Source organism: Tyto alba, unplaced genomic scaffold (genome assembly GCF_018691265.1).
Source record: "Tyto alba isolate M040663 unplaced genomic scaffold, T.alba_DEE_v4.0 Super-Scaffold_16, whole genome shotgun sequence".
Classification (NCBI taxonomy): domain Eukaryota; kingdom Metazoa; phylum Chordata; class Aves; order Strigiformes; family Tytonidae; genus Tyto; species Tyto alba.
Window position 1 is genome coordinate 25,776,439 of NW_024881278.1, and position 13,704 is coordinate 25,790,142.

Below are 13,704 nucleotides of genomic sequence, written 5' to 3' on the forward strand. Positions count from 1 at the left end.
TTAGGTTTAATGAGCGTTACAATACATCAATTACAGAGACCTAAGTAATTTAAGGGAAGAGCATTCACTGGCAGTCAGTTTGGTCACAGACTTAATTTGCTTCACAGGGCAGGGACAGCACCTTGTAATTAAGGCATGGTCAGAAGCGGTGTCCGAAGCTTGTTACCTCATTGCAGCATGCCTTTCTCACAAGGCTGGAAAGGAAAGGAACTCCTCTTCTGCACTGACAGAGGACCTGCCCCTTCATCCCCATGTATTGCTGCTGTGCAGACATGGCATTAGAAATGTATTTCAGACCTGTAGGAGTGACTCTCATGGGCTACTATGAGTTTCTACTGCCGGCTGCTTCTCTGGTTGTTAAAGGCACTGACATAGAAGCATGTCTAAGCAGCAGTCCCTTTTCACTACTAAAACAGATTTTTGATTTCTGCTAAACCCCCAGCCTTGTATTAGGGGGCACTGATGAACGGAGACTACGCAAACTTATTCCCCTCTTTCCTAGGTAAGAAGTCTCTGTGTAAAACCACCTGAAGTAACACTTGAGGTACTGCACTTCATTGCTAAATCTCATCTCCCAGCTGATTCACCAAACATGCCTATTGCCACAGGTGCCAGACAGGATGAGAGAAAGGAAACACACACAAAAACATGTCTAGTGAGGGTCTAACAATGCGTAGGAGATCTGTGCTAATTCGAGAAATGATTTCTTCTTAAAAACTGAGTCAAGTCTACTTCATATATGAATGGGAGGATGTTCAAGGGCACGGGTGATACTGAAAATGCTGATGAGTCAGCAAACTGAATGTGCTGATCAACGAAGTGATGACCAGCACAACAGAAAGATCAATGAAAGCCAAACCACGTATGGTATCATTAACTTTTATTTATTCTTCCAGCTGCTTGTCCAGTCTTTCCAGCAAGTTCACAAAAAGTTGAACTTTGAATCCGAAAGATTTGGTATTACTTATAGCACAGTGGATTACATATGCAGATGAATAAAGGCTTGACTGTAAGTTTGTACTTTAAGGACCTTTGGAAAATCATGCATTAGTGGGTCTTAGTAACTTGAGACTTACTGCACTCTTTCACTTATGACAGAGTAGAATTTAGACTTTTCGATATGTTTGTAGCATTGCTATTTTTCTCCTGTTTTGTCGTTCTCATAAACCAAAGAAAGAAACTAGTCTAGGTCTGACTGCTCCTTTCATTTGCATGTATCACATAATAGGAAAGAAAGTGCTGAAAGCCTCATTGCCATTAAACTGGCCACAATGGATGTTATCATGATGCAGGAGATAACATAAATAACTCCAATTTATTAGATTACAACTTTTGTGACTAATGCCTTCAACAAATACTTGATTCGATATAAAATTATCCAAACTAACTCTCTTTTCTGATGTAGTATTTATGTGGTAATACTCCCAGAGAGAAGAGTTCACTCATTTCCATGTTTTCCCTCCCAATACCGCATTTGTAGTGCTAACATCCCCAATACATTCTTCTGAGAACTATCTGAAAAGGCTCCATAAAAGACTGTGCAGGTCAAAGAGTGCAGAGTGGCTTTGAAATAAAGAAAATGTTCAGTAAGCGTAAGAAAAATATCTCTTCTTCTAAGCTAAAAATTTATAGGCTCACAGACTTCATCTTAAACACAAACAGCCCAATTTCTAAACTCTTCTACCTTTTTTTTTTTTTTTTTTTTTTTTTCAAATACTACCGGTTATACCATGATGTAAAATTAGACTGAAATCATTGGTTCATTTCCATATATGATAGTGAAAAGTTGGTGAAACTATTGAATTCAACATAACAAATTGCTGGTTTGGGTTTTTTATATCCTCATAGTCTTTTCTTACATGGCTTCTAAAACTCTTAGTCCTTTAATAATAAAGCAGACCTTTGTCCAAAATTACTAGGACTGATGTGATGGATGCATTTTTGGTTGAAAGTGCCCATTAATTCTGAAGAGTGAACATCTTTTCGAAACACTTTGCAATTGCTAGCCATGCAAAGGGTATAAAATGTAAAACTCCAGGAATCTGCTGATGCAATTGAGGGTTTGGTTTTTACCTTCTGAAGATGCCTGAGATGGTTTCTATCAGATTTTGAACAATATGAGAACAAATGCTTTTTGTTAGCCCTCCTCCTTCTCCCACCCCATTCACAAGAGTTAGCTTGTTCTTGAAGATGTGTGTGTGGCTTTGACTTGTACCTGAAGAAATGCAGATGTGAGATCATCCCGGTATACTGAACAATGTGTGTTTTGAGTCATTTAAGGGTGTTCAGTCACTATTTTGCTATTCACATAAAACCATTACCCTCTGCATCTGCTGCAAGTCTTGGTTTGCATGCAGAAACCTAGCGCAATGCCTTCACACAGGGAATTCAGGCTCAGACCTTTGGAGCTGTTTACAACCCTCAGATAACGCAGAGAGAGTCACAAGGTGGTGGTGGGTCACAGGACAGAGTATGCCCCCTCCTCTGTAGATTTGTAGTAAGGCTTCTGATTTTGTTTGCAGCTTAATTTCCAGCCAAGAACTTCAGTATTAAACATAAACTAACATTTTGTCAATAAACTAAAAAACCCTGTAGTTTCTAGAGGCAAATTATTTGCATAATTCTTAATTATTAAGCTTCACTGCTCAAAACCCATCTGCATTTTCTAGGTGGACATTCCCCTGGAAAGCACTATTTTTAATGTAAAATAACAAGTTTTAGAAAGGGTAGGAGAGTAGGAGAATATTGCCAATCAAATAATTTGATGAGATTTCATTGCATAAGCATATAGTGGTGCTATGGTGAATAATTCTAAATTAAATGTTTTGCAGTGCCACTGTATCATCTGCATACTATTCATTTAGTTCCTTATATTTAGCAGAAGTAGGGCACATTTTCCATATGCCATTTGTAAGCAACATACACTGTTAATTTTATTCCTTACTGGAAAGTACCCTGGTCTATTTACAAATTAATTTGAGAAGTGACATTGTGACAGTTAGCCCCAACTGGTGAGCCTGACACAAGCGTGAAAGAAAGGATGAATAGGCGGGATTTTGCATTTGGCATTTCAGAATTAGTGGAGGTAATGTTTCCAGTTATCTATACTTAAAATTATTTCTGAGAATACACGTTGAACTTTAGCATTAAGCTAAATACCTATTGCAGTACACTATTTCATCAGGTATTTTCCAATACATCTTTCATTCTTTTGTAGAAGTTTTGCTTCTTAGCAGTATTTATCTTACTTGGAAAAACTACAGGCTTATGAAAGAGCTTTATTTTTGTTGTACTGATTTATATAATTAGTTCCTTGCACATTGGTACTAAAGAAGTAGAACTTTTTGTAATGGCAAGGGGAGTTCATTAGAAAAACACTGAAATTGTTGTGCAACTGGAAATAAAAACAAAGCATAAAAGCAAAGCATTTTCTATAAGATGAGCTTTCAACTGAAATATTAAAAAAAAAAAAATCTCCGACACCCTGCCATACTAATATCAGACCAACTTGAAAGGCACTGAGAATAGAACTGTGCAACTCATATCCATACCTCTGAGAGTAACAACCACAGTGAGACGCAAACCTCCAAGGCAGAATATGGCACTGTACAGTCCATTAGGCATTCCTGGTACATACGGCAGTTTTGTATTTTCTTAGGATAAGCTGGAAATGTTAACTAAATATACAAATTACATCGTATTTCTGTGGAAAAAAAAAAATCCAATTTACACCATCTGAAGGCAAGGAAACAAGGCATAACATACAGGACACTGTTGGCACAAGAAAATGTTATCACATCAAAACACACTCTTTTAAATTTAATCCAGTAGATATATAAAGAAATGATGGTGGCAGAGGCAAAGGGACAGGATGAATATCAAATATTCAGTTTTAAGCATGCTACTGAGGTCTTTGTTTTTGAAATCTGACAAAACCTGAAGCTACCAAAACCATTTCAGAGGCATGAAAGCACCTATCAAGAGAGTCCAACCCATTTCCAGGCATTCTTCTTGTGTGCTGACACACGCAGACTGAAGGATCTGTCCAGTATCGTCTCTGTGTTTGAGGCTGCCTAAAGCTTCCCATTAGCAAATGCTGCCTCCTGGAACTGAGGGACAAAGGTTTTGAAATATGCCCTAGTGAAAAAACAGAAAATGCATGGTTAGGAAAGCGTAAACTTAGAACATGCTGTGTGCATGCATGTAGCCAAGGTTTTAACAGGGAAGCATAATGCTACCATGCTCAGTCTGTTGCTAGATCTCATAAATGGGTAGTATTTTTCTTACTAGTGTGCAGCAGATCCATACACTTCAGCTTTCTAGAGCCAGCAGTACTTATTTCTTTCTTCAGTGTCCTCACCACTAACCTCCTAACGTGGTCATCATCAGTACCTTGACACAGTCAGAAGAGCCTGACGGACCATCCACATTTTATCCAATGCAAAGCACCAGAGATAAACTGTATTATGAACTGGAAAATGAATCTCTGAATAGCTGTAAAAATAAGAAACACTTAGATGAGCCACAGGTGTGGCTATGACTTTGCCTGCAGCGTTTTACAACTGGGAATTTTTGATGCAGTTGATGTTCACCATGTTTCTGGGATAAAAAGTGGTTTTTTTTTCTCCTATCTGGAAGAAAGCTTCACATACGGTACCAAAGGCCCAAAGACAGACAAGTCAATGGAGCAGGAAAATCGTGAAGAGAAGTCAGAACACATGTAGGAGATAAGCTCTTTATCTGTCTCCTTACAGAAACCTTGATGCGGTATAGAGTCACTGTCGATGGCAGTAGTTTACATAAGATGTAGTGAATAAATACTAACACCTTGGATGAACTATAATTCCTTTTATTAGACTTTGAAAGTAGAACATTATTCTATAAATTAAGATGTGCTTTGTATATTTTGGGTCTTAGTCTATCTTCTTTATAAAGAATCAAGTGACTCATAAATCCGTAGGGTGAGCTGATCCTAATATCCAAAATTGAGTTTGAACTGCACCTCTGAGTTTATTGCACTGAAATACTCAACTGTGTACTAAACACATTTTATGCATTCCAAGTTGTAAATATAAGCCCTTTATTTGCAAGTTATATTAGAAGCTGGTTCATCATTCTGCCTTTGGTTTCGGTCTTTCTGACAGAAACTTTTTGTACCAAACTTTCAATTTCTCTACTTTTTTTTAAAAAACATTTTGTTTTCTGTTTATATCACTGGTCTTTATAAATTTCTATGCAAGGAGAACCTCCTCCTGTTCTCCCTACCAAAAAAAAAAAAATCTAAAGTGAGAATAGCTGTAATTATGTTAATTACATCACTGATCTCTTTGCCAGTACACCTCCTGAAGCAAACATAAGCTGATCATCTTCACCATCATGATATGTGTTTCATAATTTGGGTAGAAGCTCTGGCAATCACCAAACACCAATCATACCTCCTCACATCTAAAAACACTGCAAGATCACAAAAAGAATGCTCCCCTCTCCTTGGCAAGTTGTGCCTGGCAAATTAATTACCAGATAGCTGCAGCTATTTTCTGTACAGAAGCTGTAAACGCACACAAGATGCCGTCCAAAGTTTAAAAGAGCAATAGAAAGTAAAAGAATTTCTGGACTGAGGAGCTGAGCCCAGAAATGGAAAAGGACAATGAGCACACACATTTTATAGCACACACAGATTGTGCTGTGTATTTACAGAATACACTTTGATTTATTGAATCAAAGTTCAGAAAGCATCCCTTGTTATCATGCCCATAAAAGTGATTGTTCAACCTGGCACATATGCATACATAAACGAGCTGAGAAGGTATGCCTGTCATGTGATCTTAACAGTTGAATGCCACTTCTGTATTTGTGTTTTTATAGCACACCTTTGAAACTGGAGCCTCTGTATGTCCTGGTCAGCTCTATGTCACTTTGCTAGATCAAGGAATATCACTTGCTCATTGTCAATGCCACGATCTATCACCCTTTTATTTCTCCTTGCATTATCTGTCCTAACATTTAATTACATTTCCTCTGCTTGCTTATTTTAAGTAGCTTCTTCCTTCCCCTTTGATAGCTTCTCTGCAGACTCTTCCAAGCACATGCTCTTCTTACTGACTTGATAAATGTTACTTAAAACTTCCCTCTTCCTAAATTGTAAAAATTCTTAATCATTAAATGGGATATAAGCAGAAGTATATTCCTACATTTTATTCCTTTTCTGAAACAACTTTGAAACAGAGCATTTTTGTGCTTAGTATTAAAACCACACTTACTGCATTATACTTCAATGACTTTTCTGTTAGGTAAATTCCAGAACGAATGCTTCTGATACCACATACACCCTCCCACACCATCTTTATCTACACTTGCATCCTTTCTTTTCACTGATTCCTGCAGTAGAGCTTGTATCCTTTGCTGCAAAACTAAATCTAACACCTCCCTACATTCTGATCAGATGTACTATTTCAAAGAGGATGTTATTTCTCTGGTAGTTCATATGAACCTTTTGGCAATGTTCCATTAGTACCTCATAAAAGTGCAAAAATTCCATTAGTACTTCATAATTTGTAAATGTCTACTTTTTTCTTTCCATACTTTAAAGTACATACTTAAGTTTGCCCTTATCATTTGTGCTCTTGTCCCGACTGAAGCAAATGTAGTACCACATGTTTACCCAGGATATGTTCCTCTATTTCTGCCCCTCTCCCACACATGCTAGGTATCTGAGGTTAAAGAAATTTTGGAAAAAGCATTTGTATAATTATGGTTCATTACACGCACAAAAAATAAATTACATACATCCCCCTTCCCCTCACCTCCCCACCACCAAAACAAAAAAGACCCTGCAAAGAGATCCAAAAGCACAATATACTTGATAGGACAGTATCAGCTACAGCACAACTAATAGATGGAAGAGGAAAGATGGGGAAGTAGGAGAAGGGAGGTTAAAGTGCTTCAAAATTAACGAACACTGCATATAGGAAGGGAATGGCAAGCGTTAGTGTATAAAAGTAACAAGACTTATTTTGAGTATATATGAAGGAGTAGAACAGGCAGCAAAGACATTACTCATTATTAGAGCTTGCTGGATTTATTTTTTTTTTAAATCATATGACTTTTTCAATGGAAAATTACATTTTTGCTCAGTTGTGTGCGTTTCTGTGAAAATGCTACTGAGTTTTCATCAGGAGAAGAAGGAAAAGAATGAGATACTTCAGTTTGGCTTGATTTAGGAAGGGATGTTCTGGTTTGTAGAACTGAGCCAAAACAATCAGTTTAATATTAACGCTCATATCTGTAGTCCAGCATCTCAGAGATGATGTGTCTAGTCACACAGACAAGGTCCTGCTGCATCACGAGAGTTGTAAGTATAAACATAACAGCAGAAGTAGTCTCTTCAAAGGACCCAGTCCATGAAGAATTGTGGAATAAATCATTAAAATTTCTGCTTCCAGGAGGTATTGTGCTACTGCTAGCAGATGCATTATAGTGTCACATTAACTGCGTTTTTTTTCACACGTTCCAAGCAAAATTTTTTTCAGAACTTTTTCTTTTCATCTGAAGTTTGGGACAAAGCCATATGTTAAAATATTTGAATTTCCTGTGAAATGGAAATTCTGACATTTTTTCCTCCCCTGCAGAGTTTACAAGTAAGGAGGAAAAGAACAAGCACCAGTTACAGGCCGAGTAAGTTTCATCTATCAACCAACTGGCATTGAGGTCAAAGCATACTTGTTTCCAAACAAATAGGACCATGATATGGACATATTATGTCACAACGGATTGCACAAAATGATTTTAAAAGAAATACAAACTTTTCTGAAGGACAATACTCTGCTGCAGACTGGAAGGTAAGGGCCTCTTTCACATGGAATACTATTCCCTTTAGAAAGGTTTTAAATTGATAGGAACACTCATACTTTAGCATCCTGCACATACAGGCACAGAGAAACCATGAATGTAAACATAAACTTTGGAAAAAGATTAATTTATCATACCCTATTCACATAAACTTATTCACACAAATTTACGCCCTCAATAACTTTGATCTGTGCTATACCACAGGAATTCACATAAAAATCTCTTTTTTTTTTTGTTTCAGACACTTTGCAACATGATACTTTGAAGTACCTCAGAAGTGTTTCAAAATTATTTTTACATCCACTAGATATGCTTTTCAGCTCTAGAGAACTGTCATTAAAAAAAAAAATCAGTAATTTGGGTACCTGTTGAATTACACGGAAGATGCAGAAAGCTAACTTGATCTATGGTTTCTCTAGGCTGTGTCATACGGCAGAAATCTGTTTTTAATCCATGTTTTTCTCCTTTCTGGGAAACATGGAGTTCCTTCTTTCTCCTGCTTTACGCTACCATGTTCTTGGTGGGTCTGCGTCACATTGACCTTACACCAAGCTCAGAAGAACCGCATAAAATGCTCCTTCAAGTACAGAGAAACTGGTTTGAACAAAGTCCACAGATATTCTTTACGTGAGTGACGAGCACAATGGCTCTGCATCCCTCTTGTAATGGTTTAGATCTTAGCTTAAACAGTGTTTAAAGAATTGCTTTCTTTTCAGCTTAGAGTGGGTGCCAATCTTAATACTCATACAGGCACATGTCCAACTCTTTGTTGAGTGTCTTACTGTAAGCATCTATTGTTTTTTGTCTATTTGCTTTTGTTCCCTCAAATGGTCATTTTCCAAGTTCAAGGTAACAAGTTATGGGGTTTCTATGGAAATTTTTCTTCGGCACTGCAAAAAACAACATACTTTGCTGTAGTTAACCACTATATACACTTGATACAGTACATTGAATTTCAGGTGCTATGTTCAAGGACAACTGCTGAGAGTAAAGCACTTATCTTTCCTTCACCTTATTATGCAGTGGAAAGTCAGTCTTGCTATTACAAATGGTAAGTATCTAAAAGAAGGTAGAATTGGATCACCCCTTGTTTACATGTTTTCTAGTGATATAAAACACTGACTGTGGTACAAGGTCTCCAGAAGCCCATGCATGTCTAAATCCTAGCGTGTGGGTTTGTAGTGCTTAAAACATACTTGACTCATAATTCACATGCTTTTGTGAAATTTCATTCTAATTGTAATGTTTTTTCCAGTATAACTGAGTGCTGGGGTTTTAAAATGTAGTTGGTAGAAAATCTGCATTGACCATTTGATAATAGCTTCTGCCTTCAGATTCCTATGCTGAAAATCTGCAAAGATTTTAAATTACATAGCTGTGTTCTCCCATCAAACAATACTTCACATATATTTACGGTGATAGCATTCTAACACTGTAATGCACTTGCTTTCTGCTATTATTTTTGCTTGACTGGTGCTACAGCCAACTATACAATGGTGTTCTAGTTACCACTCATTGTGTAATAAAGTTAGAACAGTTGTCTAGGTGTTTCTATTTCTCTTAAAATCTTCACATGGGTAATTTGGAGCATAACATAGAGATTCAAACTTTGCAAGGAAAAAGTCATACAAAATGACATACCAATGAGATTTCTGCTTTTTGTGGCTGGGACAAGAATGTTCATCATGGGGTGATGAATCATCACCCTAAGTCATTCACAAAATAGATTCCCCTTAAACTCCTTGGTTAGAGACTGCCAAGTTTTTCAGCACGCTGATCTCAAATTCATCCATGCTAGCCCTATTTGCACTCATATGTTTCATTTCCACCAAGAGACAGTCTGAGGAGAAGGTAGGGGATGGTCCACATCAAGTACAGACTTATCTGTATAGCAATATTTCTGCTACCTGCACAGGGCATTCTCTCCTTGCACATTCTTTACTGGCAAATGAGAGACCTTGAGCCAAAATCTTGATCTTTTCACAAAGACACATGGGCTGTCATTACTTTCTCTCACCATATCAAGTGCATGTATTGTGTTCCTTCTCATCAGAAGACAGATTCAGGTTATTGTACTTGGATTTTTACCTACTATTGGTTTCGAGAGCAAATTTTATTCTTAAATACTACTCATTATTTCAATATTCTAATTATTTCTTGTAAAATGTTTTAGTATTTACTGTGACTACGGTTATATTCTAAAAATATTAGGCTCTAATTATAGAACAACTTTAATGTATTTAAAATCATAGTAGCTAGTATATTTGATAAATACTTCCCTTTTCTCCTACTCTAGGCAAGGCATACAGGAAAACATGGGGTTCTTTTCCTCAACCTTTTAAAGCTAATAGATCTGACTTGGGTAGGAACTCCTGTGGTTGTGGGGATCTCTGATTAGTTCCACATAACCCTTCCAAGTCTTCTGGAGTAGGGTCTGTAGCTAGGACACCCTTCTCCTCAGCAGTCCTCTGTTGTCTGAATTGTCCAGCAGGTTAACAGGGAGTTTGCTTGCATATTCTGCAAATGCTATTGTTTACCCCAGAACTGTGATAAGGACTGAACTGTAGCCCTTTCAGCTGTATTAGATACAGCTGAGAATCCCAAGCACTTGCCCCAGCTGCTGTCCATTTCTTTTAGAGGAGCTGCAAGTCTAGGATTTACATCATTTTGCACCTCATATTTCTTTCCTTCTGTACCCTAAATGATCTGCTGCAAGACATCTACAAGTTTCTTCAAATCCACAGAATCCTGACAGAAAAATAATCCAGTCCAGAGATGACTGATCTTTATAAATTAGCTAAAATAGCAACATTCCCCCCTCTTCCAATTAAAATAGGTGAAAACAGGAACTAAGAAGGGCGTAGGTCAGAGTAAAGGACAGCCTGAGGCTTCTTAAGGTCTTTGACCTCTCAGACTAGTATTATTATGCTGACACTTTGCAATAAAATCTTGTTATATAAATTATTTTAACAGCATAGCTGTATTAGAACTATAAAAGAGCTTTTCCAGGCTTTATCAATGTCACCTGATTATTCACTTTTTGAAGTACAAAGTATTTTTGCACGGAACATACATACATATGTAACATGTCTCTGTATTTTTATGTTCCTGTTGCAACTTGTTTTGACACAATGAAAACTTGTTTTGAAAATACTGAACACCTAAACCAATCCCTTTTGGGTGTCAGACATGAGGATCTGTCCTTCCGTGACTACATAGGCACAGCCAGCTGGTTTGCACCACGGAACCCTAGTAATTCATCTCCTGTGTAGAAGATCTTTACCATAACTCTCCAAACTCTCTAGGGTTTCCTGTTTGTTTATAACAGAACAAAATCAAAGATGCCAACCTTTATTTTTTTTTTTATATAATTGATTTCTTTTTAAATTCCATTTGTCAGGAGCTATCTAATTCAACATGATTATCACTAATTAAAGAAAGGAACTTAAATTAATAAATTGCTACATTAATTCCAACAGTGCATATATGTATTTAGGTCATATTGCATACGAGTGCTCATTAGGTCCTTAACAGGTGGTTATACCCTCCTCCTGCATCTCTACACCTTGCATTTAACAAGGGCTTAATGCAAAAGTGTGGAAACCTACTGAAAGCCCATTCTTTTAATAAGGCTCATGCCAAAGTTCAAGGCATAGTTTGTAAACTCAGATGCAAGACATTTAAACCTCTTTGATATTTTTACTATATATAATGCATTAAAACATATTTCCATGGGGTGAACCACGTTGTCTATTTATTCACAGGCACTTCCACAGCATTCCTCAACCAGGCTAGAGATACACAAGTACTCATGGCAGAGCAGAATAACCCAACCTCCTGCTTTGGGATAACTATGGGGTAAGAGGAGATTAATTCTACACTAGACATTTTACGACACCTCTATTAGGAAAAAATGGTTGTTAAAACAAATTATCATTCTCTCCAGATCTAAGATACTACGATTGAAGTGGCAAATAGTTCTCAGCACTCTAACTTTTGGTTGCTTAGCTGGAATCAGGCTGAGGCAGGGAGGCCCACAACGTGGCCGGGTGCCAAGTGGCAAAGGCTCGGGAGCTAATGAAAATCAGGATTGTTATGGCATGCACAAGGCATTCGGGAGGCAGCAGCATTTCTAAACTGCTGTTCGAATCTGAACATCACTTAAAGTTATCCAAGCATGGTGGCAGAACAATACAGGTACCTTCCAGGATTTCTTTATCGCTTCAATATACATAACGACCCTTGACATGTATTCATGTTTCTAAACTAAGCTTCTTGATGGTATACTCTTTGGGATGTGGTTTATAATTTCCTTACTAGGCATCTTTATCTATAGCAAATATTTTGCTTTTATGTGAAACACAATGTCTACACAGTTCTCCATTTTATACTTTTCCAAAACTGGCAATGCCAAGCAAACATCTGAAGTGTTTATACAACAGCAAGACAATAGTTCTTAAATTACTGCTACTGTAACTGGCTAAACACACAAATGTACAAAGGAGTCAGTGCACAATGCCATTATGCTGCTAGCAATTTTTTTTTCTGGGTGCCAAACAAATTCATCACATAATCTCTCTTCCTCTTCTAATATTTCTCTCTACCTCCTTTTGCTGTGATTTACACACGAGGAGTTTAGTAAACTCCCCATGCCCACTTCTACCTGCCAGTCTACACAAGGCACTGACTGTGCAGCCAGGCTGATGGACAGGACAGTGACCAAGCATCAAGAGAGCTGGAGGTCTGCAGTGGGCAGCCATCAAAATGCAAGTTTTTAAGAAATACTGTTGCCTTCAGCTCAGTTCATAATATTACATGACAGAAAATCATCTCCAAACTTAAAAACAAAACATGTGCTATCAAAACCATAACAGGAAACAGAAGTAGTAGAACTAGTGAAACTAAGTACACAACTGAAGTTTAAACATTGAAAGTCACTCATGTCCAAAAGCTGTTTTCTGTATTTTACTAACAGTGTCTTTTTCCTCCAATAGTTCTTGTTGGAGCTATTACCATTTCTGATTCGTCACACAGAAAGGTACAAGAAACGGTTATATTTAGACATGTTTTTCAATGGCTTGCTGATTGCAGAAATAAAAGGTGGCTTTACTCCATATGAAGCAAATGGAAATAAAAATTAAATTTTCATTTGGTTATACATTTATGTGTTTGTTCCAAAAAACTATTATATCAATTGATTTTATAAAATAAAGTCAAGAATTCAACATAGCACTGTTGTAAAAAATTAAGATGATTTTGCTGTCCAACTTCTCATAAAGCAAAATGAATCTTGACAATCTGTTCAAATCACGAAACCACCATAAATATAACAACCTTACTAAAGGCAAAATATAAAGGAAAGGAGTTCTAGGGAACTGCTGCAGAGCCAGGACTGTAGATCATTATGTAGGCTGGCAATTAATGTTCATTTTAAAGAGCAGCATAAGTAGGGTCATCATTTTGCAAGAGATAATAACTTTTCCAAGAATATACATGCTCCCAAATGCATGGACCTTTACTACCAATTACAGACAAAAATTACAGCTACTGGACATAATCAGTGCATATAGTCCAAGGCCAGTAACCATGCAAGCAACTTTTCTGAATCATCTGGAAATAAAAATTCTGGGATTTATTCTCTCACAAATTTCTGATATAGGTATTTGGGAATTTACAAAAGTGTGTTGCACAGACACAGTGGCTCTGTGTCCCAGAGCATACACTGCAAAACAAACCTCTCATTCTGAAACAGTTTCATCAATGTCTTCTGCTTGCCAGTTCAAGAGATAAACACTTCACTTCCTTCACCTTCTCCACAATGTACATAAATAGACTCATTTCAGTCAGATGAAGGCT

General features: G+C 37.2%; 1 protein-coding gene across 2 annotated transcripts in view; it reads right to left on the reverse strand.

The window, feature by feature from the left end:
* Positions 1-863: 863 nt before the first annotated feature.
* BABAM2 (BRISC and BRCA1 A complex member 2) overlaps positions 864-13,704 on the reverse strand; it is a 174,149-nt gene continuing 161,308 nt past the window's right edge. For both annotated transcript variants that reach the window (XM_042789267.1, XM_042789266.1), the window contains exon 12: positions 864-4,137. In XM_042789267.1, coding sequence (XP_042645201.1) covers positions 4,074-4,137 — 64 coding nt within the window. In that variant the 3' untranslated portion in view covers positions 864-4,073. The remainder of the gene's footprint in view (positions 4,138-13,704) is intronic.